The 26,249-nt window shown below is 37.0% G+C and overlaps 1 protein-coding gene across 1 annotated transcript in view; it reads left to right on the top strand.

Moving 5' to 3' along the window:
• The window catches only part of LOC107582524 (semaphorin-4G-like), a 41,844-nt gene that overhangs the window by 13,785 nt on the left and 1,810 nt on the right, over window positions 1–26,249 (top strand). Inside the window, exons 3-15 of the mRNA XM_016268416.1 lie at window positions 7,727–7,875; window positions 8,842–8,904; window positions 11,194–11,292; window positions 11,387–11,480; window positions 11,585–11,698; window positions 12,935–13,089; window positions 16,125–16,300; window positions 21,444–21,591; window positions 22,338–22,560; window positions 22,663–22,778; window positions 22,969–23,123; window positions 23,636–23,697; window positions 24,309–25,092. Coding sequence (XP_016123902.1) covers window positions 7,727–7,875; window positions 8,842–8,904; window positions 11,194–11,292; window positions 11,387–11,480; window positions 11,585–11,698; window positions 12,935–13,089; window positions 16,125–16,300; window positions 21,444–21,591; window positions 22,338–22,560; window positions 22,663–22,778; window positions 22,969–23,123; window positions 23,636–23,697; window positions 24,309–25,092 — 2,338 coding nt within the window. The remainder of the gene's footprint in view (window positions 1–7,726; window positions 7,876–8,841; window positions 8,905–11,193; window positions 11,293–11,386; window positions 11,481–11,584; window positions 11,699–12,934; window positions 13,090–16,124; window positions 16,301–21,443; window positions 21,592–22,337; window positions 22,561–22,662; window positions 22,779–22,968; window positions 23,124–23,635; window positions 23,698–24,308; window positions 25,093–26,249) is intronic.

The raw sequence follows: 26,249 nt of genomic DNA, 5'->3' as shown, positions 1-26,249 counted from the left end.
GTTAACTACTTAGTAGTTCCTTATGTAAGCTTTAACTCTCTTACTTATGTGACATATATTGCATAAAATATTTAAAATAGTCCAAATATTCTCAGTCAAATATTATATAATGTCCGCTAAAGTGTATAATTAGCTTTTTTTCTAGGTACTTGTCTCTCACAATCCATGCTCACTTTATTCTCACATAATAAAATCATTTTACGTTTTATTCAACGTTTATATATATTAAATATCAAATTAATTATTTTTATATCATAATTTTTATAATTCATTGAAGCATTATTATTATGTTATTTATTACTTGTGAGTTTGCCATGAATATAGCCTTTGATGGAATATGACATAAAATGATCATTTTATATAATAAATAATTTAAATGCATTGAGATTCTACAGCTACGGAATATTCTAAATGCATTAATATTTCATACCAATTTATTTATTTGTAAGCACTATGTACAGCTAAATAAAACTCTTGCAAAATAAACACTTTAGGGTGATACAAGATCCTTATTTACTCTTGTTAATAATTAAGTTATTAATAAGGTTTTCAAGAATATTGCTGGGAAATCATTGTCTTGTGCATAGTCACCTGTGAGAATCCATTTAATGTGGACTGTATATCTCAAGAATCCCAAAGCTTTAACTACAGAGTGAGTAAGTATCCTAAACCCCCCCGATCACCTCTTTCTGTGGCTGCTTAATCATTAATGAGTTCAGAGAGCGCTGCACTTTATACCCTAGTAACCCTCAGAGACATGAGACCGAGTCGAGATAGTGACAGGCTACCTGAGGGAGGACAGTGTAAATTATATTTGAACTGTATGTATTGTACACCCTGAGCACACTCATTATACTTCTGTCAAATATCAAAGCTCACACTGCTGTGAAACTGCGTGAAGCGGCTGGTTTAAACATGACTGAACGCCGAGTTCCTCGCCGGTTCTCGGGAGACCTTCACTTGTTTATTTAGCTAATACACAGTCTCTCTCTCTCCCTCTCTCACACACACATGCACAAGGCCTCTGGGATGACAATCCGAATCATGTTGTGAATGTCATATTGATTAGTTAATTAGCAGTGCAGTTGAGCAGACGGAGGGTGTGTGTTTGTGTGCGCAGACTGGACTGGACGGGAGTGTCTTGAGCTACTCTAATGTCAGTTGTAAAGGTCTAATAGTAGTCATTCTGCTGTCAGTGCTCAATTGCATATTCACTACATGGCTAACAGTATGTTGACATCCCCTTCTAATTGTCAGGTTGTTCCAGTGCAGACACGTAATGTCAGATCTTAATGTTACATTCTAGAGAATTTTAGTCTTCCAACTTCATGGAGTTGGGTTTCATTTGGAATGGGATCTGATCTCTTCATCCATGTTACAACATCTATTGCAAACAAAAAAGAGTGATGCGGTTCAGCTCCCTACAAATGGTTTTGAAATTAAATGCTTAACACTCACATATAGCGGTGTTGTTTGAGCGTCCACATACATTTGACCATATTGTATAATTGCATATTACATATTGAACCAGATTGGTGAGAGTTTAAAAAAATAAATAAAATAAAATAAAAGATCTTCTCTCTCTTACAGTCACCAGGACTGCATTTTTATTTTAAAAAAATACAGTAAAAATTATGAAAAATTGTTACAATTTAAAATAACTGGTTTCTATTTTAATATATTGTAAAATGTAATTTATTCCTTTAAATTTAAAGCTGAATTTTCAGGATCATTACTCCAGTCGTCAGTCACATGATCCTTCAGAAATCATTCTACTATACTGATTTGCTGCTCAAGAAACGTTTCTTATTATTATCAATGTTGAAAACAGTTTAAACAGATTAACATTTTGGAAACTGTGATCCATTATTTCAAGATTCTTTATTGAATAGGATGTTCAAAAAAACATAACTGATTTGAGATCGCTTTTTTAAACCAGGTAAAAGCCCTTACTCACTTTTGATCAATTTGATGCTTCTTTGCTAAATTATTCATTTCATAAAATAAAGAAAAATTCAAACTTTTGAACAGTAGTGTATTTTGTGTACGGCAGTGTATGACGAATGCAATCTGCTACAGTCAGTTGTGTTTTCCTGTAGTGCGGAGTCATTTTAGTGGGCTGCTACCTCACTTTACCTGTCTCAATGGTTGGATTATACTTTATCCAGAGAACAGGAAATGCTGGTATTGTTCTCTATTGCTTCATTGTTACTCCACAATGGATCTTATACCAGACTGAAATACAGGAATTTGTGATAAAAGAAGCAGGAGAGTGTATCAGCTGTCTTTGTTCTGAGATATTTTAAGGGCCAGAGATTTAATCACTATACTGAATGTTAGAATAACAGCTTAAATCCTTTTTTATGAAGACATTTACACCATTTCTTTTATTCCCAGAAGAATTATATTCTTATACATTCTTAGAAAAACAAACACTTTGGAGGTTGCATTGTACAGTGATGGCAGAGAGTAATACCACGGTAGTGAATGATTACAATATTTGTATAGCATTGTAAATATAGGGGAGTGAATTGTAATGCCATCAGTTCAACCACTTCAAACAGGCTCTGCGGTGTTTAGTTGTTAGCTTGTGTTTTATGTATTTGGTCTTTTTATTTTATATTTATTTATGTTTCCTGTAATTGTATGGGGAAGGACATGACAATTAAATTTGATCGCCACAGTAAATTAATCTACAATGTGTGTAAACATCTGGCATTTTAGATTAGTATTACTGCGGAAAAACAACAGCACTCTATGTACTTGGCATTTATTTACATATATTACAGAATAAATTGTAGAGTTATAGAAAAATATGGGATATTTAAAGTTTGAGTCACAGAATACTGCCATGGCACTTGTATACAAAACCATAGTATTAGTATGGTATCATATCCAAAAATGAAACCTGGTTTAAAACATTTTTAAAAAAAATTTTGTAAGCAGAGCTGCATTGATAATCCCAATGTTGTGGAGGTTGAAGCCAAAACTCATTCCCAACGAACTGTCTATAGTTTGCCAGTGTTTCATTGACCTCCATCCGTTTCTTGTCATGACCATCTTGAACAGACAACCATTTGTGCAGCTTTAAATCCTGAGGAGCTCTATTTGAGTGATCAGGATAACGAGTAATTCTGGTTTGGGGAAATGATAGCGTGTCTCCGCTGCACGGCCATGTGCCTGAGAATGACAAGCACGCCTAGGTCGTGTGGTTTGTGTCTGTGTAATAGCAGGCCTGGAGAGTGCTATCAGTCAGGATGCTGGTCTGGTTGGGATGGGCGTTGCTTCATGCTGGGCCGGTGCCATTTTAACACACCTCTTGACATTCGTTTGAAGTTCAAAGCTGCTCTGCTCACCCCAACGCAGGGATATCGTGGAGGTCTCGGTGTTATGTGCTTGTGAACCTTTGTTCTGTTTGATTAACCTTGGCTTGTAATTCGTTTACCATTTTGAAATGCTGTTTGTGATGAATCTGGTGCCTAGTGGAAAAGTACAACGTAATGTGCCAGTATGACAGTGTAAATGATATGTGCTTGCGAATGCATTTGTGACTGTGTATATGTACTGTTTATTCCGGTGTGGCCAGACTAATAATGTGTGCAAGTCTTGGCCCTGTTCGGCTCTGTTGGGTTTACCCTGTGCTTCTGACCTACTGAAGAGTGAAGAGTGAACTGTGGGAAACACATTGTGATCTGATAGTGTATGTCTGAGTGGATCAATCTTTTCTGTTAACATTGTAGACTGTGTTCTGGGGATGGAGGGTGAAGATATTAAGAGGAAAGTTGACAGCAATTGGAAATGAGCACAGAGTGGATCATTCTGCTATTTTACTTTGAAACAGCAGATTAGACTCGTGGCTTTTCTTAAGGTTCATGAAATTGGTTTGATAAATGCAATCTTCCAGTCTCATGACCCCTTGCATACTAATTATTATTTTATAATTCTTTTCGGCCAAAGCAGAGCTTTCAAGCTGTGCCATAAGCGCCATTGACATTGAAATGAATAGGCTAATATTCAGAATAATCGTAATAGTTGTTTTTTATTATTATTATTACTGCATTACATTCACCCCAAGGGGTCAAATATTGGCTTCTTAACATTGTCAAGTTAAGGTAAGTCAGTTTGACTGGTGGACATATTAATAATGCTATTTCCAGCCATCAGAGTGCAGATCATATCTTGAATGAGTAAAGCCAGAAATCTAGTTTTTGTGAAATTAAATTTAAAGATCAAATCAGGAAAAAAAATCTGATAGCAATAAATTGTGCTCAAGTCGTGCAAACAAAAGAAATTGGTAGTTTTCTCTGTTTAATGCTAATGCACATTCAAAAGTAAACAACAGCCAAATGGCTCTCTTAACTATAAAAAACTGTTAACACTAAAAATAAATAAATAACTATAGTTTATTAGCATCCACACTAATGAACAATAACATTCTGTTTATTATAAGTACTGCGGTCTTGTTTTCTGCCGCTTTAATTGCTCATGCGGGTGGATTCTGATTGGCTGTCAATGTTTTTATCGTTCATCAGCTGAATAAAGGGTCTGAAACGATATCGTTCCTTTGTGTCGTTGTTGTTAAAGTTGTGGTGTGACTGTCACTATCTCTCTTAAAGGGATAGTTCACCCAAAAAAGAAAATTCTTTAATCATTTACTCGGGTATAAATAAACAGTTGACGGTAGCCATTGACTTCCATAGTATGGAAAAAATACAGTGGAAGTCAATGGCTAACGTCAACTGTTTGCTAACCAACATTCTTCAAACTACCTTCTTTTTATGTTTAGCAGAAGAAAGAAAATCATACAAGTTTGGAAAAACTTGAAGCTGAGTAAATGATGACAGAATTTTTATTTTTGTGACCATCCTTGCATTATACATGTCTTTATCATGGTCCAGTTATCACCTGATGATGACAAAGTAAGTTTCTCCATTGAGAACCAACCATAGTTAGTTGATGATTGAGTGGAGTTGATGTTTTGGACGAATTTAATGATTTGATTAGATGATTTGATCCTTAATAATATAATTTTTTTGTTGTTAAGAGATGAAAGATCTCAGAGTAGCTCATCATTCCTAACACGCACTTGAACACAAAAACAAAAGAGCAAATGAATGGGACTGCCTGAGTATTAGATAGAGGTTAATCAAGTCTGAGCATGTGTGTGTGAGAGAGAGCAGGAAGCATTAAGGAAATGCAGACGTTTCTGCATGTTTGCGAAACACAGCAGCGCTGTGTCAGCACTCAGCAGGAAGTCACAGGGCACCTTAATTATCTTCTTTTTCTGTTTCCGCCTGTCTCTGGTATGCACGGTCCCTGCAGCTCACTCCCCTCTGTCTCTCCGTAGATGTGTTTGTCAGCTCTGCTGTCATTGTAGCGCTCTGGGTCCTCAGCCGAATCTGGCTGCGCTGCATAACCTGTCCTGTCCCTGCATGCAGTGCTGCCACACACTGCTGCCTACACGAGTGGAGACGTGTGACCTGTGGGCTGTGTGCGTTGATGTTTTTCAGCATGTGGTGTTATTTTTGCAGTACGCATACCATACAGCACCTGTCGTGAGCACATCTAGTGCGATCCACAACACACTATTGGGCAAACAAGAAACCAGGAATGTTTGTTTGTGTATCAGCTCACCTTTGCGTTAAAAGGGCGTTCTGCCTCCTACGCTCATTATGGAATGAATGATGACTGTCTTCTACTACTTAGAGTAATTATATGAACATACATAGTTTAATACGTACCGTAAACATATAAAGTGACAAATAAAGTATATTTCTTTTATTATATATTTTACACTTTAGTTACTGTTTGCAAGCAGACAACCTATGTAAAACTCAGAATCATTAGCGTTTTAAAGTTTGGGGTCGGTAAGAATTTTTTATTTTAATATATATTTAAATGTAATTTACTCGTGGTGGAAAAGCTGAATTATCAGCATCATTACTCCAGTCTTCAGTGTCACGTGATCCTTCAGAAATCATTCTAATATGCTGATTTGCTGCTCGAGAAACATTTCTTATTATTATCGATGTTGAAAACAGTTGTGCTGATTAAATGTTTTTGGAAGCTGATACAATTTAATGCATCTTTGATAAATATAAGTATTCATTTAATAAAAAAAATAAAGAAAATCTTACTAATTCTTTTGAACATGGGGTATACAAGTCTAAAACAAAATCTTGCTTGGCATGTAACAATTTAACTATTTAATGAAAATATACAATAAAAAAAAAAGTGAGCATGAAGGTCTACCGCTAAAGATAACTGAGGCTAAGCGGATTGTACAAATTAGATCATATGAATTCACACAAATTAGCCACCAATTCGCCAAACTGAAAAAATAGTTGCCATGAGTTTGTGTTGATCAAATGACAATCCAACAAATAATACTAAAACACCACCACGTAATATCAACAAATGGTTTTGTTTTGGTTTGGTTTGGTTTTAGTTTTGTGATTAAATCTTTGTTATTCTGGAAGTGAAAAGGTCTGTTCGAAAATTGTACATAATAAGAGACACATGTGATTCATTAGGGTCATGCAGGGCGTAATGTCAGCATGAGGTGTGTTGTCTTGCCTCCTGCAGGGCACCTTACACACGGACCCGGAAACATAAAAACAACAGGCAGATTGACCCTTTAATAAGCCCTGTTTCCTTGTGTACTGTTGCTAGGCCTGACAAGTTTCCCCACTAGTTCTACTGCTGTCAAACATGAAGAGAGATGAAGCCAATTACTTCAAGAATTAATAAATAATATCTGGATGAAGCATGCGTTTATTTCTAGTGATTATAAATTTTAAAAAAAAATTAAAAAAAGGAAGGCTACTGAAACATAAAAACATTCCAAAAAGTAAATAAGAATCAAGGAATTTGCTTTTAATATGCAGTCATTGAAAAAGAGTAAAGTCTCATTTAAAATATGAATACAACTTTAAAACATTAACTTACCTTGGTGCAAATGTACAGTAGGAATCTTAAAGGTGGGTTAAGCGATTTCTGGTAGCCAATGTTGACATTTGAAATCACCAAAACAAACATGCCCCTACCCCAAAAGGGTTGACGTATTGACACATTTCAAATGATTTTCAACAGTCGCTTTGTCCAGTGTACTAGACAGACTTTAGTTGTTGCGGCGCAGACACGGTGTTACTCACCTATCGAGAAGAAACAAAGCAACCACGGCGTCCGATCGCAGGCCTTCCGCTCCTTGAGTTCACTCCAGCACTGGAAAGCTGATCCGATATTTACATGGGTCCTACTTCTTGCCTTATGCCTTCTTTTGTTCCTTTTGTTTTTTATCTTCCAACTCTATCTTTCTGTCGCTCGGCTTGGCTAATGTCCGTCCCGTGCACTGAACCCTCTCTCCTCCACATCATGAGTAGACACGCCCCTTACTGCTGATTGGCTACAAGTTTGTTTTGCTATTCGGCCCGAATCAGTTTTCTAAAGCGTTTTTTGAAAAATCGCTTACCCCACCTTTAATGATGTTACAGTCTACATGTTCATTTTTGAACGATGGCGATGCATAGTTTAATCCACAGCATCCACTTCTCAAGATTTGGAAAAGGGAAGCTGAAGTTGAATGTCAATAAATCAAACATGGACTCACTGACACGGGAAACAGCTCATCTTCACAACACCAAGCACCCACAGAACTTAAACAAGTGTTTACGGATCCTTTTATGGATAAAATATTTCTTTAACTGGTCTGTCCTGTGTGTTTCAGGGCTGTTGGACCTCAGGCGCTTCAGAGGCTCGACACTGAACTACAGTTTATTGCTGCTGGAGGAGGAGGCAGGCCTGTTGTACGTGGGAGCTAGAGGGGCTTTATATGCCCTGCAGGCTAGTGACATCTCCAACAGCTCTCTGCAGACTGTACGTACTGACAAACACATCAGCACTTAATTACAGAGCTTACCAGGCAGAACTATATTGATATTCCTGAAATATCCTATTTTTATTCTTCTTCCGCTCCACAATTTTCTGCAATTAATTCAGCAAAAAACGCTTAAGATGCAGACTCCATTCAAATGTTATGTGAATAATTTCACTGTTAGGTGCCATCTATTTTTGGTTTATGCAAACGTAATACTTTTTGAAAAATGCAGGAATTTGAAAATATCTGTGATGTACAAAGTAAGAGGCCATTCACACAGGAAATGGAATAAAACAGAATTTTAACAGTATTTTCAGTACATTTTAAAAGAAATTAATACTTATACTTTTGATTAAAAGTCATATTAAAGACATTTATAATGTTTCAAAATAATTCAATTTCAAATAAATGCTGTTCTTTTTAACTTTGTACTCATCCAATTAATTGTGATTTTGAACTGAATTATTTTTTAAAGATAATGTAATTATTTAATTATTACTAATTTATAATTATTAAAATAATTCATTATTTTGGTTTTCTTTCTTTTTTTATTTGCATAACGAATTGCGATTTATGTGTTTATTTTGTAATATATATTGGTCCTTTAGCACTGGAAAGGAAAGGAGAGCAAATGTCAAATTATGTGTTGCAGTATCCTATAATCTAATCTTAAAACTTAAAATATTTGAGGAAATACAAATATAGTCTATTTTGTTTTAACATTTGTTTCTTTTTAAAGATCACTAAAGATGCTTTTTTAATATATAGAATGTGTAGATTCTTTCCTCCTGAGAATTCAGATTTTGTTTCAACTACTGTGCATAGTAAGTTAATGTGAGATTTGTTTACAAACGCCAGTTGGTACAATTCGGCACTGGCACTGGAGCAGGAAGTTGCTGTGCCAGGAAAGCATTTTTACAAGTCTTGTCAGTTCAAGAATTCTTGTTAATCTTGTACTTGGACAGATTGACTGGGAGGCATCAGATGATCAGAAGCAACAATGCTTGAACAAAGGGAAAGATAACAAGGTTAGTCACGATCTCCATCTATTGTGTTATCATCTCTAGTTCACATACTGACGTAGACGTCTTCCCCCTTACAGACAGAGTGCTACAACCACATACGATTCCTGCAGAGGTTCAACAGCACACACTTGTTTACTTGTGGCACACATGCTTTCAGTCCTCTGTGTGCATACATTGTAAGTAACTGGGATGGCTACTTTTTTATGCCTCTTAACACAGAGAGGTCTTACTTTAGGATGAGAACCTTCATATGTAGGACTGTCTAAATCATTTTGTTGTGTTTTCCAGAATGGGAGAAAGTTTAAGTTCTCATCAGCCTTCGAGGAGGGTCGAGAGAAATGTCCATATGAATTTATGACGTATTGACACATTTCAAATGATTTTCAACAGTCGCTTTGTCCAGTGTACTAGACAGACTTTAGTTGTTGCGGCGCAGACACGGTGTTACTCACCTATCGAGAAGAAACAAAGCAACCACTACATCCGATCGCAGGCCTTCCGCTCCCTGAGTTCTCTCCAGCGCTGGAAAGCTGATCCGATATTTACACGGGTCCTACTTCTTGCCTTAAGCCTTCTTTTGTTCCGCAGACATTTTCCTCTTTTGTTTTTTATCTTCCATCTCTATCTTTCTGTCGCTCGGCTCGGCTAATGTCCGTCCCGTGCACTGAACGCTCTCTCCTCCACATCATGAGTAGACACGCCCCTTACTGCTGATTGGCTACAAGTTTGTTTTGCTATTCGGCCCGAATCAGTTTTCTAAAGCGTTTTTTGAAAAATCGCTTACCCCACCTTTAATGATGTTACAGTCTACATGTTCATTTTTGAACGATGGCGATGCATAGTTTAATCCACAGCATCCACTTCTCAAGATTTGGAAAAGGGAAGCTGAAGTTGAATGTCAATAAATCAAACATGGACTCACTGACACGGGAAACAGCTCATCTTCACAACACCAAGCACCCACAGAACTTAAACAAGTGTTTACGGATCCTTTTATGGATAAAATATTTCTTTAACTGGTCTGTCCTGTGTGTTTCAGGGCTGTTGGACCTCAGGCGCTTCAGAGGCTCGACACTGAACTACAGTTTATTGCTGCTGGAGGAGGAGGCAGGCCTGTTGTACGTGGGAGCTAGAGGGGCTTTATATGCCCTGCAGGCTACTGACATCTCCAGCAGCTCTCTGCAGACCGTACGTACTGACAAAACACATCAGCACTTAATTACAGAGCTTACCAGGCAGAACTATATTGATATTCCTGAAATATCCTATTTTTATTCTTCTTCCGCTCCACAATTTTCTGCAATTAATTCAGCAAAAAACGCTTAAGATGCAGACTCCATTCAAATGTTATGTGAATAATTTCACTGTTAGGTGCCATCTATTTTTGGTTTATGCAAACGTAATACTTTTTGAAAAATGCAGGAATTTGAAAATATCTGTGATGTACAAAGTAAGAGGCCATTCACACAGGAAATGGAATAAAACAGAATTTTAACAGTATTTTCAGTACATTTTAAAAGAAATTAATACTTATACTTTTGATTAAAAGTCATATTAAAGACATTTATAATGTTTCAAAATAATTCAATTTCAAATAAATGCTGTTCTTTTTAACTTTGTACTCATCCAATTAATTGTGATTTTGAACTGAATTATTTTTTAAAGATAATGTAATTATTTAATTATTACTAATTTATAATTATTAAAATAATTCATTATTTTGGTTTTCTTTCTTTTTTTATTTGCATAACGAATTGCGATTTATGTGTTTATTTTGTAATATATATTGGTCCTTTAGCACTGGAAAGGAAAGGAGAGCAAATGTCAAATTATGTGTTGCAGTATCCTATAATCTAATCTTAAAACTTAAAATATTTGAGGAAATACAAATATAGTCTATTTTGTTTTAACATTTGTTTCTTTTTAAAGATCACTAAAGATGCTTTTTTAATATATAGAATGTGTAGATTCTTTCCTCCTGAGAATTCAGATTTTGTTTCAACTACTGTGCATAGTAAGTTAATGTGAGATTTGTTTACAAACGCCAGTTGGTACAATTCGGCACTGGCACTGGAGCAGGAAGTTGCTGTGCCAGGAAAGCATTTTTACAAGTCTTGTCAGTTCAAGAATTCTTGTTAATCTTGTACTTGGACAGATTGACTGGGAGGCATCAGATGATCAGAAGCAACAATGCTTGAACAAAGGGAAAGATAACAAGGTTAGTCACGATCTCCATCTATTGTGTTATCATCTCTAGTTCACATACTGACGTAGACGTCTTCCCCCTTACAGACAGAGTGCTACAACCACATACGATTCCTGCAGAGGTTCAACAGCACACACTTGTACACTTGTGGCACACACGCTTTCAGCCCTCTGTGTGCATACATTGTAAGTAACTGGGATGCCTACTTTTTATGTCTCTTAACAAGGAGAGATCTTATTTTAGGATGAGGACTGTAAATAATTTTGTTGTGTTTTCCAGGATGGAAGGGAGTTTAAGATCTCGTCAGCCTTCGAGGAGGGTCGAGAGAAATGTCCATATGACCCCAACAAAGGCTACACTGGCCTGTTGATTGGTATGGCATCAATAAATCAATTAGCAATATAAGTTTCGCCCTTAGTTTGTTTTATTAAAAACAATAATTTGATATTAACAGTCACATCATCGTGTTTCCCTTAGATCAGCAGATGTACACAGCATCTCAGTATGAGTTCCGGAGCTTTCCTGACATCCGACGCAACTCTCCGAATCCCACATTGAGAACAGAAGAGGCTCCAACTCAATGGTTACAGGGTCGGTCTGCTGCAGCACATTTTATTAGTAAAATATTTCATCCCACACCATCAACATTACCATATGTTTGGATCTCTCAAGTCATAGTAGGTTAATAATCTTCGGCCATTTAACACTACAGTGGCGTCCACAAGTCTGAGACCATCTAAACTTGGTGTAAAAATTTTAAACAAATTCTGAATTATTTTAGGACATTAATCAAATGTGTTGGGGGTAATGCATTACAAGTAGTGTGAGCTACGTAATCAGATTACTTTTTTCCAAGTAACTAGTAAAGTAACATTACTTTTTAATTTACCACAAAATATCTGAGATCCGTTTTAAAATAACTAAAATAGCTTTGCTGTCGGCAATCAGTCCAGATGCAGAAGCACTTCGTTCAGCCTGAGGCTTATTAACTTTTGATGTGAAATGGCCTTTACAGTTGCCAAAAATATAAATTTTGTGTTTTATGTTATTAAAAATAAATAAGCTAGCCCAGCTCAGGTGACAAAAAGTAATGCATTACTTTCCATAAAAAGTAACTAAGTAACACAAATAGTTACATTTTTATGGAGTAACGCAATAGTGTAATGCATTACTTTTAAACTTAACTTTCCCACACTGCTAATCAAATGTAAGGAAATGGTTCTCCACCATGTTTACAAATAAAAAATGAAATTCTAAATTTAAATCTAATATAATCATATATTATGCACACTACCTTTTAAAAATTGGGGGATAAGTAACTTTTTTTTAATAAAATAAAACTTTATATATGAAGGATTCATTAAATTGATGAAAAAAGGCAGTGTAACATTTATAATGTTACAAAAAATGTGTAACTTTTTATCACAATTTCCACAAAAATATTAAGCATCACAACTGTTTTCATCATTGATAATAAAAAGAAATGTTTCTTGATTTGTGAAGGATCATGTGACACTGAAGACTGCAGTAATAATGCTGAAAATTCAGCTTTGCATCACAGGAATAAATTACACTGTAAAACAGTTATTTTAAATTGTAATAATATTTCACAATATTACTGTTTTACTGTATTTTCGATTAAATAAATGCACTCTTGTTGAGTGTAAGGACTTCTTTCATGAACATTTTAAAATCTTACCATCCCCCAAGTATAGTGTCATTTAGTATCAATTTTTTATTTTATTTTAATGTGCAATATTGAATTATATTTTGAAATTCCTCCTGCTGTGATGTACTAACAGCAGTCTTCTGTCTTGTCCCGTACAGAGGCTGATTTTGTGGGCTCAGCACTGGTGAGGAAGAGTGCGAGTAGCTCAGTGGGAGATGACGATAAGATTTACTACTTCTTCACTGAGAAGAGTCAAGAGCTCAGTCCATACTTCAGTCACAGCAGGGTGGCACGGGTCGCCCGTGTGTGTAAGGTACAGAAGATGTCTTCACTCCACACGTCACTTGTACATGTTCATGTTCATTCTCGTCTGCATCTTAAAGCTGGTTAATTGAAGTGCTAACATTAAGGGGTAGAAATCCAGACTGTGAAACAGGCTTTGCATAGTAAAGTGGAACAAAAGGGTTAAGAATTTAATCTCTTCGATGAAAGCAAAAATGACAAACGCTTGATTCTCTCCACAATATAATGATACACAAAAATAGGGAGATGGCAAGACATCGTCCTCACATTTGAGTTGTTAAGAGACATCCATTGCCCTGCCCTGAAAAATTGCACACATACAAAAAAGTTCCTCACCAATGCGTTTTAGGCTCTAAGCTGTTTCATTCTCAGCATTGTAAGGGCTCTGCCCTCAAAACACTCATTTATTTGAAGTGTGGTTTTCTACAGGTTTCCTAATAGGGTTTTACAGCAACGTTGTTGCCAGGCATCTCACTCTCTAACGGCTCCCTTCCCACGAGACTCGCCTCTCTGTCTCGCTTCTCAACCCATCAGTCTAGCTCTACACACTCAGATCAAAGTGCCAATTGAAAATGTCTGCAATTTCACATCTTTTCGAGGCTGCTACTCTACAGTGTTTATTTACCATCTGATGTTTTTGTGCACATTCAGTATGCTGATCAGTGCAATTAAAAAAGTTAATAGTTTGTCGAAGACACAGAGCACGTCTTTACGGTCTTAGAGGTCAGGATATTGGATGTTTACTGCAAAGGACATTTTGTTGTTGATAACTGTCTGGTTTAGTAGTTGGGATTAATAGTACAATTGTTTTCAAATCATGTGCCTAATATTACACTAGCTGCTAGCATGCGAGATGAGAATTGTGAGTGTATTTGTGTATGTATGTGAATTCAGCTTTTCTTTAAAATAGGTTAAATCCTTCTACTAAATTATAGACTAGTACATATTATTTACACTAAATATATCAGGATGTGAGAAAAGTCTACCTGTATATTTTGATACTTTTTTTGAAAGAAGTAATTTTGTGAAATATTATTGCAGTATAATTATCACGGTTGGAAACCGTTGTTCTGCTTGATATTTTTTGTGGAATTTTTGATGAATAGAAAGATCAGAAGAGCAGTATTTATTTGAAATAGAAGTCTTTTGTAACATTATAAATGCATTTACTGTTTTGACCAACTGAATACACCCTTTCTGAATAAAGGTAAATAAATGAATAAATTCTGACCCAAGCTTTTTAATGATAGTGTACACAATAGTGGGTTAGATAACAGACTGAATTGCATTATAAGTAGTGCTGTCAAATGATTAATCGCATCCAAAATAAACGTTTTTGTTTACATAATATATATGTGTGTGTATTGTGTGTATTTATTATGTATATATAAATACACACACATACAGCATATATTTTGAAAATATTACATGTATATATTTATTTTCATATAATTTATATCATATATAAATATATTTAATATATAAACGTTACATATTTTTCTGAAATATATACATGCATGTGTGTGTATTTATATACATAATAAATGTACACAATGCACACACATATATTATGTAAACAAAAACGTTTATTTTGGATGTGATTCATCGCGATTAATCGTTTGACAGCACTGCTTATAAGCCAGTGTATTGAATTGGTTGGTAAAGTGTGTGAAGCAGGCTGTTTGGACTGAGGGTAAAATCAGCTTCTCTGTGGCAGTTCACACAGCAGGATCACCTTAATGAGTAGATTATTGTTCATTATCCACATGCTAGAGGGATTGAATGTTGTTAATGCACACTAGCTGACATTGAGCTGAGGGAAAGCCATAATTAAACACAGTAACTCAGCTGTTGTCAGTAACAGTCTGTATAAAGACTAAATAAAAGCGTTCTGTTTCTTCATACTGGTGTAGGCTAGAAATCTTTTGCCGTTTTTAAATATTAAAAAAGATGGATTGAGATGGATTATAGTATCAGTGCCAATGCATTAAGCTCTGGTTTCATATCACCATACATCTGCTTCTGAATATCACCAGGCTGAGATGATGGCATCATAAATCAACATTCAAAAGCCAGTTTCCCTTTTCCACAGTGGAAATTAAAGGCTATTACATTATAGTGTCAGTGTTATTACCGGAAACTAAGTAGGGAAACCAAGAATTGTTGCAAGATGCTTTTGGGTCCCATCAAAGTTATTCCTCCATGAAGATTTATTCTCCTCTTGGGAGGCAGCATGGAAAATGTACTTGATCCCCCTGACATCATGGGGGATTCCTTTACATACACTGCATTTCCCTTTCCCACAGTCACACTGGCGATAATGTTAGCTGCCAAGAGCCAGTGATCCATGTTAAAAGAAATTATAAACTTTCTTCTACTACTTTTTGGTAAAACTCATAGATATTTTCTAATAGTGATGAATAGATGTTATATACATATATATATCACATAATGATAAATATTTTAATTGTTTTTTTATGTTTACTTTAACGGTTTACTTCCATTTGTAAGTGACCTTACATGCTAAATCAATACGGTAGCATTCAAAATCTGGGGACAATAAAATGTTTTTGAAAAATATCTCTTATGTGGACCAATACTGCATTTATTTGCCCACAAATGCAGTAAAACAGTAATATTGTGAAATATTTTTACAATTTAAAATAACTCTTTTCTATTTTAATATATCTTAAAGTGTAGTTTATCCATGTAACTGCAAAGCTGAATTTTCAGTATTATTACTCCAGTCTTCAGTGTCACATGATCCTTCAGAAATCATTCAAATATGCTGATTTGCTGCTCAAGAAACATTTCTTATTATTATCAATGTTGAAAACAGTTAACATGATTGTGGAAACCTAAATATGGTTTCTTTTAGGATTCAATGATGAATGGAAAGTTTAAAAAACAGCATTTGAAATAGAAATCTTGTAGAAACCAAAGTTTTGAACGGTAGTGTACATGTTAGCAGACCTTTCAGATATCTGTTGTTGCATCTTATGATTTTCTTTCAGCTGTTTTTTTCTCTGTTGTTTCATCTTGTAGAGCGACAGAGGAGGTCTCCTCACGCTACAGAAGAAGTGGACCTCCTTCCTGAAGGCCCGTTTGGTGTGTTCTTTACCTGACTATGAGTTTCACTTCAACGTGTTGCGGAGTGTGTTTTTTCTGGAGGGCTCCGGCCCTCAGGACTCTGTATTCTATGGCATATTTGGTCTGGAATGGTAAGATATCTTTTGTACTATCTTTTTTGCATAATTGCAAATGTATCTATTTGATCATTGTGGGTGTCAATTACATTAGTTATCTGTCATGATGAAAGTCACTTCTTCTGGTTCTCCTTCTCAGAAGGAGACCATCTTTCTTAAATGATCCTGGCAGTTGTTTGTGGAAGGTTAAAGTGTTGTGCTGCCATGCATTCAGGGTGGCATGCAAATGACACCTCAGTCGATAGTGATTAAAGGATTCTGCCAGGGAGCATCGCGTCATTTCACTGTGACTGGCGGGTTTGTTGAAATGGATTTTGTCTATTAGTAAGTTCATCTGTCAGCCTTGGCTCGCTCTGGCCGTTTACATCAAATGAGGCGACAGCATTTACAGTCCACCAGGATCATCAGAATGAAAATCGCTGACATGTCCTCTTGCTGCCTGGAGCATAGAGCATGTTTTATTCATAAGCAGGTCACGTTCTCTCAGGAGATCAGAGAATTTGTTCTGGACACGTTATAAAGAGGCCCGTGAGCCAAGCTTTGACTAGTCATTGATAAAACTGTAAGATGTTGTACTTTGAAGCTTGAGGGCCACATTTCTGTTTTTGTCAGCATGACAGTCAAGCAATTTCTTTTATTCAATAGTTTCCTTTCACATATTTCTTCAGAGCTAAACTGATTATAACACATCGGTCACACACGCTTTAACGTCTGCCGCTTTGACTGACATGACAGTCTTGACGCTCTGCTGAAACAAGAGGGGCGCTTCTGATGAGCTGCCAGGCAATCAATCTGTGGGCTGCGGCTGCCTGAGGTGCAAACCGCAAACATATGAGTAACAGTGATGAATGACAGGACAGGCAGGACTATAATGTCTGCTACGTTAGAAAATAATTAAAGGTCAATTGATGTTGCTAAAAATAACATTATTTTGTGTATTTGGTGTAATGAAATGTGTTTATGCGGTTTCGTGGCCTTATGTAAATCTTCCCACATCGTGATGTAGATATGTGGGGGGGAGGGGGGGTAGAACGAGCCATTTTAGGTAGGAGTGGCTGACTCTTAACTTTTATAAAGAATATCTCTTTGGATTTTAGACTTTAGTCTTTGCAACTTTACAGATCTTCTTTATGCACCAAGTGCTTGTAACACTCCAAAGAGAAAGGAAAAATTGAAATCGCATCATATGACCCCTTTAAGAGGCAGAAGGAGAGAGAGAGTGAGACAAGGAGAGACAAATGAAATGAGAATGAGTGCGTCAGCTGAGCTGTGATGACCTGATCACACTGACCTCTAGCAGGGTAAAGTTGAATGACTGTGGTGCCACCATGTCATCAGTTTGGGTGTAAAGTTTACTTTGACGTGGGTGTTTGTTTTCCTGAGTATTAGGCAATTCTGATTCAGACATGGAATCTCCAATAAAATACCTTTTCTCTTAAAGGAAGTGTTCTCACAGAATAGAAATTTGTATCATACATTATCTACTCATGTTGTTGTTGCTTTTTGTGAAACAGTAAAAGGAGTTATTTCAAGGGGTCATGAACTGCCTTTTTTATTATTTTGTACTGTTCTCTGAGGTCCCCTTATAATGTTATCAAGATTTTTACATAAAAAACATCACAGTTTTGAAGTATTAGGCTATTTTCTGTCCTGTTTTAACCCCCCTCATCAGAACGCTCTGTTTGAATAGGTGTGGTGAATTGTAGACTCGGAAGTAAACTGCTATGATTGGCTAACAGTTGTGTATGTTTGACAGCCTACATCCTTCATAGATGGATGCTGCTGTGATTTATGTTAAAAACGCATAAATACTCAGTACATATCAAACGATCTGTAATAACAGACAAAGCAATAGTAACCACATAATAAAAACAGTTACTCACACTTGTGTGTTGTGACATTACTGTCTGATCCAATATAGTCGGCACAGCATCGTCCTTTAGTTTCAATATTTCTGAAAATCCCATGTCGAATTGTACCTTGTTTGTAAATGAATCTGGAGTAAAATGAAGTGAACAAAGGACCGTGCTCTTACTGATGCGGTCATTACAAATAAAGCTCATCCATTCTTTTCTAACATTGGGATCAGAAGGAAGGCAATGCAAAGACTGTTTTTCCACAACTTGGCACTGCACAGTGTCCTGTTGTCTTCGGAGCACCTTTATCGTTTTGTTTCTTTATAGACTGGTGTTTGCCTCTCTCGTTATTTATACTATGTGCACAAAGTGGTGGGCGGGGCTAAACAGGCAGTGATGTAGAAGCAGGTGTTGATCTTCTTCTGCGGGGGCGGTGTTTAGCCACACTATTATATCATAGAGTTGTACATTCCACAAGCTGTTGTTTTGGCAGATTGGCTTCAATATAAGCTGTTTTAGACTAACGAGAAAGTTTTGAGTTCTGAAACGTACAGGATGTTTTTATAGTGCAATGACCTCTTATATATCAAAAGATCAAGGGAATTTTTATTTCTCAGTTCATGATCCCTTTAACAGAATGTTAAAGCTGCTCTTTTACGTAAAAAGTGAACGGCACCATGAAGATTTTTTGTTAACATTTTTTATTTTTTTTTTACATTTAAAGTATATGATATATTATTTATACAATATATGTTGTCAGTATATAATTAATATATGTCAATAAAACTATAATGTATGGGATTGTAATCTAACTCATTAATTTTGCTAAAAATAACTGTGTAACAATTAGGGTTGGGTATCGTGTGAATTTTATCAATTCTGATTCCTCTTATCGATTCGGATTAAATGATATCAAACATTTATCCTGTGTCTCTTTTTTGCAAACCATTTATTGGAGCTGAATAATACCATGAACAAAACTCAACAGACTACATATAAACTCTTTAAGAGCTGTTTGTGTGCAAAATAGAACTGCATGATTCTGGATAAATTGAGTTTTTTTTTTTCTTCTCCCCCACCCCCCAGTGGAAGTTGTGGTTCTCTCGTGATTAAAAGAAAAAACATTAGACAACTAAACAAAATCACATGTAATTTATGAATTAATGATTAAATGACTCACTCAAGATGTACTTGTTTCATTACTGGATGAACCAGCGTTCTTGAACGAATCTCTTGTATGATTCAAAGACAAATACATTTTAACAGCCCCCTTTCGCGGTGATTTACTCTATTTTATTCGCTACCATACACATCAGAGTTTATATCTGAACTATAAACTTTTATCCCAGTACTTCTGTGATTTGAATGTTTGTAACACAGAAATAATGATACTGTGTTGCTGAAAAGACTGTGAAGCTGTTTCATTCATGACAGCTGCTCTCTTTAGGTCAATGGCAGTGCGAACGCAAATTGAAATGTTCAAATCACACTGGTGTGATCGTACTCTGCACGGACGAACCAACAAGTGGTCACAACATTGTGATCGCACACGTCAAAGGTTGAGGAATGAAACAGACTAATCATTGTAATTTAGGAATAGAATCACATTGGTGTTTGAATCGTGTTCGCGATCTTTAACGATCTATTAAATTAAAGTGCTTTGTCATGTTGGTGGTGACACCTTTCTTGCAACATGTTTAGCTATCACAGATATTATACTTAGCTTTTTGGCTTCTGATCGCAAATGTAGCCAAACTTTGGAGCGCTTAGATTAGTGAGCAAGGTCCTGGCAGATCGCTAGGTCCGATCCTCACAGATGAAGAAAAAAAAGTGCATAGGAATAGGTTAGGTGGAATCTAAATTTTAATTTGACAATTCTGGAATAGATTTTCAATTCCCAACCCTAGTAACAATACACTGATGACATATTCAAATTAGAAAAACATCAACAAATAATTTAGCAAAGCTTAAAAGGATAGTTCACCCAAAAATTTTAATTCTGTCTTTAATTACTCACCCTCATGTCTTTCCAAACACGTGAGACTTTCGTTCATCTTCTGAACACAAATTAAGATATTTTTGATGAAATCCGAGAGCTCTCTGACCCTGCATAGACGGCAACGCAGCTGACACAAACCCTAGTTGCAGTCATGCAAATCTTTCAGATTGGTTTTGAAGCAACTGTTACTCTCAGGTTATTTGCAATAGTAAAATGAATGAATAATAAGTGTATGAATATAGCCAGACAAAACCAGTGACCGCAAATACATTTGAAAGAAAAACATAATAGGTTTTCTATGGCTAAACAATACAAATAATTATGTAATAATTATCGGTATAAAATAATTAGCCTGGCTTGCTAATCACAAAAACGCTAAAGAATGCAGCCTCTAGTGTCAGTCACTAGTGTGCCTCTTGAGATCAGGGCAGTGAGGTTTACCTGCACAGCTCAAATTAGTGAAAAGACGGCTTAACCGGCCCAACACTCAGGTACCATTTAAACATATTGTTGAGCCCAAAAGCTGAAATTTTAATTTTACTGACAATACTTTTTTGGGGGTCATTTTTGATATTTTCTGTTACTGTCTACTGTCATTGTATGGAAAAGAGCAGCTTGGACATTCTGCTAAATTTCTCTTTTTGTGTTACATGGAAAAATAATAATCATATAAGTTTCAAATGACACTGTGTGAGTATATAGTGACAGAATTGTTATTTCTAGTTGAAATATTCCATTAAGCTACTACTGGAAGTACTCTTTCCCCTCCATTACTGTTTTTTTCCCCTATAGTCACTTCTAACAAGTGCCCCTTCCTCTTTTTTCACTAGGTTGTACTCATCACTTGAGGAGCTTTGTCTATGTTCCTGTCTCGCCCCCTTCACCCACTCACTGTCATCCCTCACCTCTCTCACTCACTTTTTGATAAATTTGTAATCTATTTTTCGTGTTTCCATGGTTACGCAGTGGGCTTATGAGGGTTTTATACCGGCATGCCAAGACCTTGAAAACAATGAGCACAGCACAGGCTGAGAGGCTCTTCGGATAATAAACCCAAGCGTACAAACTGGAAACTGGATCGACCACAAAGCGCTCACACCTAGGCTGATTCACCACTTTCATGAATGCACCTTCTATTCACAAATTTTCTTTGTGCTCCCTTGAAATATATCCTGAAGAAATGGCTGAGTGTGGGTGTTCATCGTCCCAGCATTGGCTCAGGGTTTTACCTGACATCATGTAGTGTTGGATTTCTCTCCTTTGTACTGCTTTGAAAGAGTACTAACCAGTACTTCTTTTTCAGGAAAAACGTAAAGGCGTCCGCGATCTGCCAATACTCCATTTCGGATATCCAGTGGGCCTTTGAGGGGCCTTATATGGAAAGCAAAGAGGACTCGAGCTCCAAATGGACCCAGTACACAGGGAAGGTGCCAGAACCACGACCCGGCTCGGTACGGCCAACAGTAGCCATACTGGATTACAGTAATACTGATCCCCTGTTTCATCTTACACTGGCCTGATTATCCTCATCTTTGAAACACTGCCTTCTTGCTGACACTGACGGGGAAGCACAAGTCAGCACTTCATAGGTTGAGCTACTAAAGTTCTCTAATCACTCGCGAGGTACAGGTAGAGTGTCGATTTGGTTTCATACAGAAATCAGACGCTGATGAGCAATTTTATAGAGTGCACATGGAGAAAATGGGCTTATTTCATCAAAGCGTTTTGCCATGGAGATTAGTAGCAGGCAGTAAATCTTTGCTGATTGGCTGCTTTATGAATTTTGAATCTGTGATATTGCTAATGAGCGAGTCTGTATGCGAGTGAGCAGCTTTAATTGCTGTTCGGAAGTTTTCAGAAATGTAAATGATTTTGGTTTTCCTGGCCTTTTTTGAGTTTTTGAAAATTGAGTTTTTTTTCCTGAAAGCTTTTCTTCTCAAACGCTTGAACAGTGTCTGTCGGATAATTGAAATGACAGTTAAATTATGTAAATTTTCAGTCAAGATGCCGAGAATAGCGCAATGTCCTACATTCTCAACAGGTTCTTGGAAATTAGAGTGCAATCCCACTGTGCCAGAAGAAGAGAGAATTTCAGACCCTGTATTGTTTGTGTCTGCTATCCTTTCAATGATGTGAAAATATGGCAGGATGTATGTAGCTATTGTCAGAAAGGAACATTACCGTACTTTCTCTTCAGTGCGTCACAGATCAACTTAGAGAAAAAGGCATCAACTCATCCACCAACCTGCCAGACGATGTACTTCACTTTGTCCGTCGCCATCCACTCATGTACAGGCAGATCCTTCCTCAAAAACAACGCCCCCTGCTGTTTAGGAGGAATGTGGACTACACCAAAATTGCTGTACACAGAGTGACTGGTCTAGATGATCGGATATACCACGTACTCTTCATTGGGACAGGTAATGTATGTTACGGTGGCCTTTCTTTAGCTCTTATCTATCAAGCACTTGGCGCTTTTATTGAGTGCAGCAGTGTTCTGAATTGTTTTGATGTTCTTCCAGATGAAGGTTGGATGCAAAGGGCTGTGAAGGTTGATGGTCAGCTGCACATCATTGAGGAGCTGCAGCTGTTTGAGGAACCCCAGCCAGTGGAAAGTATAATCATCTCTGAGAAACAGGTTAGAAATGAACCTGTGCACATCCTGGAAGCTGAATTAAATAAAAATGTCTCTAAATCCATCATTACAACAGGTTGTTCTCATTTTAAAGTCTCCAAACCCATTACATTCTGTTTGAATTTATGTGAGTAAGACTTGATTTTATGCACAGACCACAGTGTGAATCTTACTACCCACTTGAACCTTTCAGATGAGTGTGTATGTGGGTTCGCCCACCTCTGTGGTGCAGTTGCCCTTGTCCACATGCAGCAGATATTCCTCGTGCTTTGACTGTGTGATGGCACGTGATCCCTTCTGTGCCTGGGATGGACTGGAGTGTGTGGAGATTACATCACACAACAGAAGGTTTGAGTGTGTGGTCATGAATACTTTTGCTGTCCATTCTTAACTTTTTAATTAATTGATTGAGAGCCACTGTAACTGACATATATCACAGTGTAGGTTCTCTGTCAAATAGAGCTCATAGCATGATTTTGTTTATGTATGTCATGGAACCGCCCACTCCAGTGCATCTTGGATAAGTGTCTGGCTCAGAGCTGGTGAACTCTGATCATTGAATATTGAATTTTTCATTGTGCATGATCATTTCCCCTATTGTACCTTTGCCACCCTAATGCTCACTTAAATGTGATCTTTAGCAAATTGTAAAATTTATATTTATTTTTCATACCGTGCATTATAATGTTGTGATGCCTAAATTTACTGGTAAAACCTGTTTTTAGTTTTATTTAGTTTTATTTAGATAACCGGACATTTATTAGTTAGCGGCCATAATATGGACATAATCAGTATTTATTGGTATTGGTCAGAATTAATATCGGTGCATGATAATAACTAATAATAACTTCTGTCTACAGAGCCAATCTGACACAGGACATTCTGAATGGAAACCAGGGCTGTGATGAATCCACAGCAGATGGTATGAAAAATAATTCTTATAATAGTCAGTGTTGCGGTGATGATTCAGTGTTATTTATATACTTTTAAAGTGTTTATTCATATTTTTAATTAGCTTTCATTTTTATATTTTCAGTTTCATTTTAGTTTTAGGGTAGGTTTTAGTCATTTTGTTATATGCTTTTGTCGTTTTTTATATTTCTATTTAGCTTTAATTTAGTTTTAGTTACATATTAATAATTTTAGTACTTTTATTTCAGTTAGCTGCCAAGGCCAAGTTGCCAAGTGTTTTAGTCATTTTAGGTTTTTCCTCTAAGACTTTTTCAGTTTGTTTCAGCTTTATTTCCTTTTACAAAAATGATTCTTAATAGACGTAATTTCAGTAAACAACAACACTATGAAGATGTTTAAAATTTGTGTAGTCAGTGTGTCTTTTAATTCTTCAATGAGTCATAGCAAATGGTGAAAGTCAGATGAAGTAAATATGAGCCAATATCTAAGGTTGTAGGACCACTCCAGTTTTCAGAGTGTCCAATGAATCACCGTTACTGCGGTAATATGATCTAACGAATTAACCCTAAATTATTCCAGTGACATTATAACTGATGTGTGCGTGTCATTGCTCTGTCATAGACCAAGTGTTACACCGCTCTCGCTCTGTGATGGCGGGTGATGACGTGCTGCTTCAGTGTGAGCTCAGCTCCAATCTGGCAACCCCTGAGTGGATGTTGAATGGAAAGGAACTGCGGGGTTATGGACTGGACTCTGGTTACCGTGTCGGCACTGACGGCCTCCTGGTCATCGAGGCACGGCCTTACCAAAGCGGCGACTACTGCTGCTTTGCCCTGGAGAATGGTGTACATGTTCCTGTGGTGATCTATAGCTTGACAGTCCGCCAGGAGCTTCCCGCACCTCCTCCCGTGGAGCCAACGCGGCCACGCTTGACCACAGCGATCTACTGGACCATTCAAACTTCCCCAAGTGACTCCCCGGAGGACTTCCATCCGACCCCAATGTCTCCTCGCTTCGAGTTCCTGTCCGTGAGGAACATGGAGGCCATGTACCTGTCCCTTATCACTATCCTAGGAGGCCTGTGTTTTGTTCTAACAGTCGTCCTGCTTTACGTGGGATTTTGTTTGCAAGGACGGAGGGGTAAATACTCTTTACGGGCTGCAGCTCGTGGCGAAAGAAAGCGAGGTGCCCACTTGGAGCTGAAGACCATCTCCAGCCACTGCAACGGGAAACCGGACGCTCACGACGGCCTGCTGCAGATCGTCCCTGGAGAAGCAACAACGTCACCCAACAAAGAGCTTCCTCCTGCTCCACCTCTCCCACCGCCTCCAGAATCAGAGTACGTCAATGGACTCTCTGCCACTTTACCCAGCGTCTTACGCAAGATGAATGGCAACAGCTATGTGTTCATACAATGGAACCTTGTAACTTTGTTGTGACCAAAAAGGATAAAAAAAAATTATTCCTCAGAATATCTCTTGTTTTCCAGTAGAAATATCTAAACATTATTAAATTAAGGAAGATTTGCTAGAGAAGCAAAATGACATACGATTAAGTGAATTTATGCTTAAAACAAGAAAAATAAACTTTGAATTAAGATTATTTTTCTTACCCCATTGACAGATATTTTTCTTGTTTCAAGCATAGGATTTCATTAAGATGTCTTGTTTTCTAAAAAAAAACAAAAGTATGTCGTTTTGCGTCTCTAGTAAATGTATCTTGATTTAATAATGTTCTGATTTTTCTACTGGAAAACAAGATGAAAATACTAAGTAAGAAAATCATTTTTGCTGTGTAGACACAACTCGTGTTCCAAATATTTTGAAGCCAGATTCAAAATGCATTGCCTTTGACACAAAAACAACATTGTGGGAGCAGACCTTTTATGATTTGAGCTTGACAGATAGTTTTTTTTCTCCATCATCACTCTGAATCCCCCAACAACACCTTTTTTTATTTCAGTTTGACAAATGGCTTTCATGTCCGCATGCATACATCTCCATCATAGTGTCTAATGAGAGCAGAACAGATCTGCATACACATCTGACCTCCACTCTCCCAGAGGGTCACAATCTGTGATTAGATGCTTGTCCTCATGCAGCTCATATGGTCTGTTCCTGCAATGTTTACATCCCTTGAGTCTTATATTCCTGTGAGAGGCACTCCTGCGGATTCTTCTAACATGCCAGGACAGGTTTGTGGATGAGAAATATCTCGTCTGCTGCCCGCATTCAAAGTGAGTTTAAAGTGCACTAGAGAGAATGAGATTGACAGAGAAAGATCAAAAGAGAGTCTGGAGAATGCATTGAAATAGATTGGGAAATGGTCATTAAGCGTTTTAGTCTCATTTAGAGCAACTACACAGAGCCCTCAGCAGCGCCGTATCTGATTCCATATTCAAAAATGACATATTAATGCCGCTAAAATGCCATTGGTTCTCCTGGGTGTAGTAACTTAACACGATGCGTTGCTTTTGGCTTGTTTTTCGCATATTGCCTGGCTTCAGACGACCTAATGTACCACATAAAGAGTCATATCAACCACTTTTATGATATTTTTTTA

This window comes from Sinocyclocheilus grahami, unplaced genomic scaffold (assembly GCF_001515645.1).
Source record: "Sinocyclocheilus grahami isolate Dianchi unplaced genomic scaffold, SAMN03320097.WGS_v1.1 scaffold45.1, whole genome shotgun sequence".
Lineage (NCBI taxonomy): Eukaryota > Metazoa > Chordata > Actinopteri > Cypriniformes > Cyprinidae > Sinocyclocheilus > Sinocyclocheilus grahami.
Note: the sequence above shows the minus strand (reverse complement) of the source record. Positions and strands in the feature narration are given on the sequence as shown.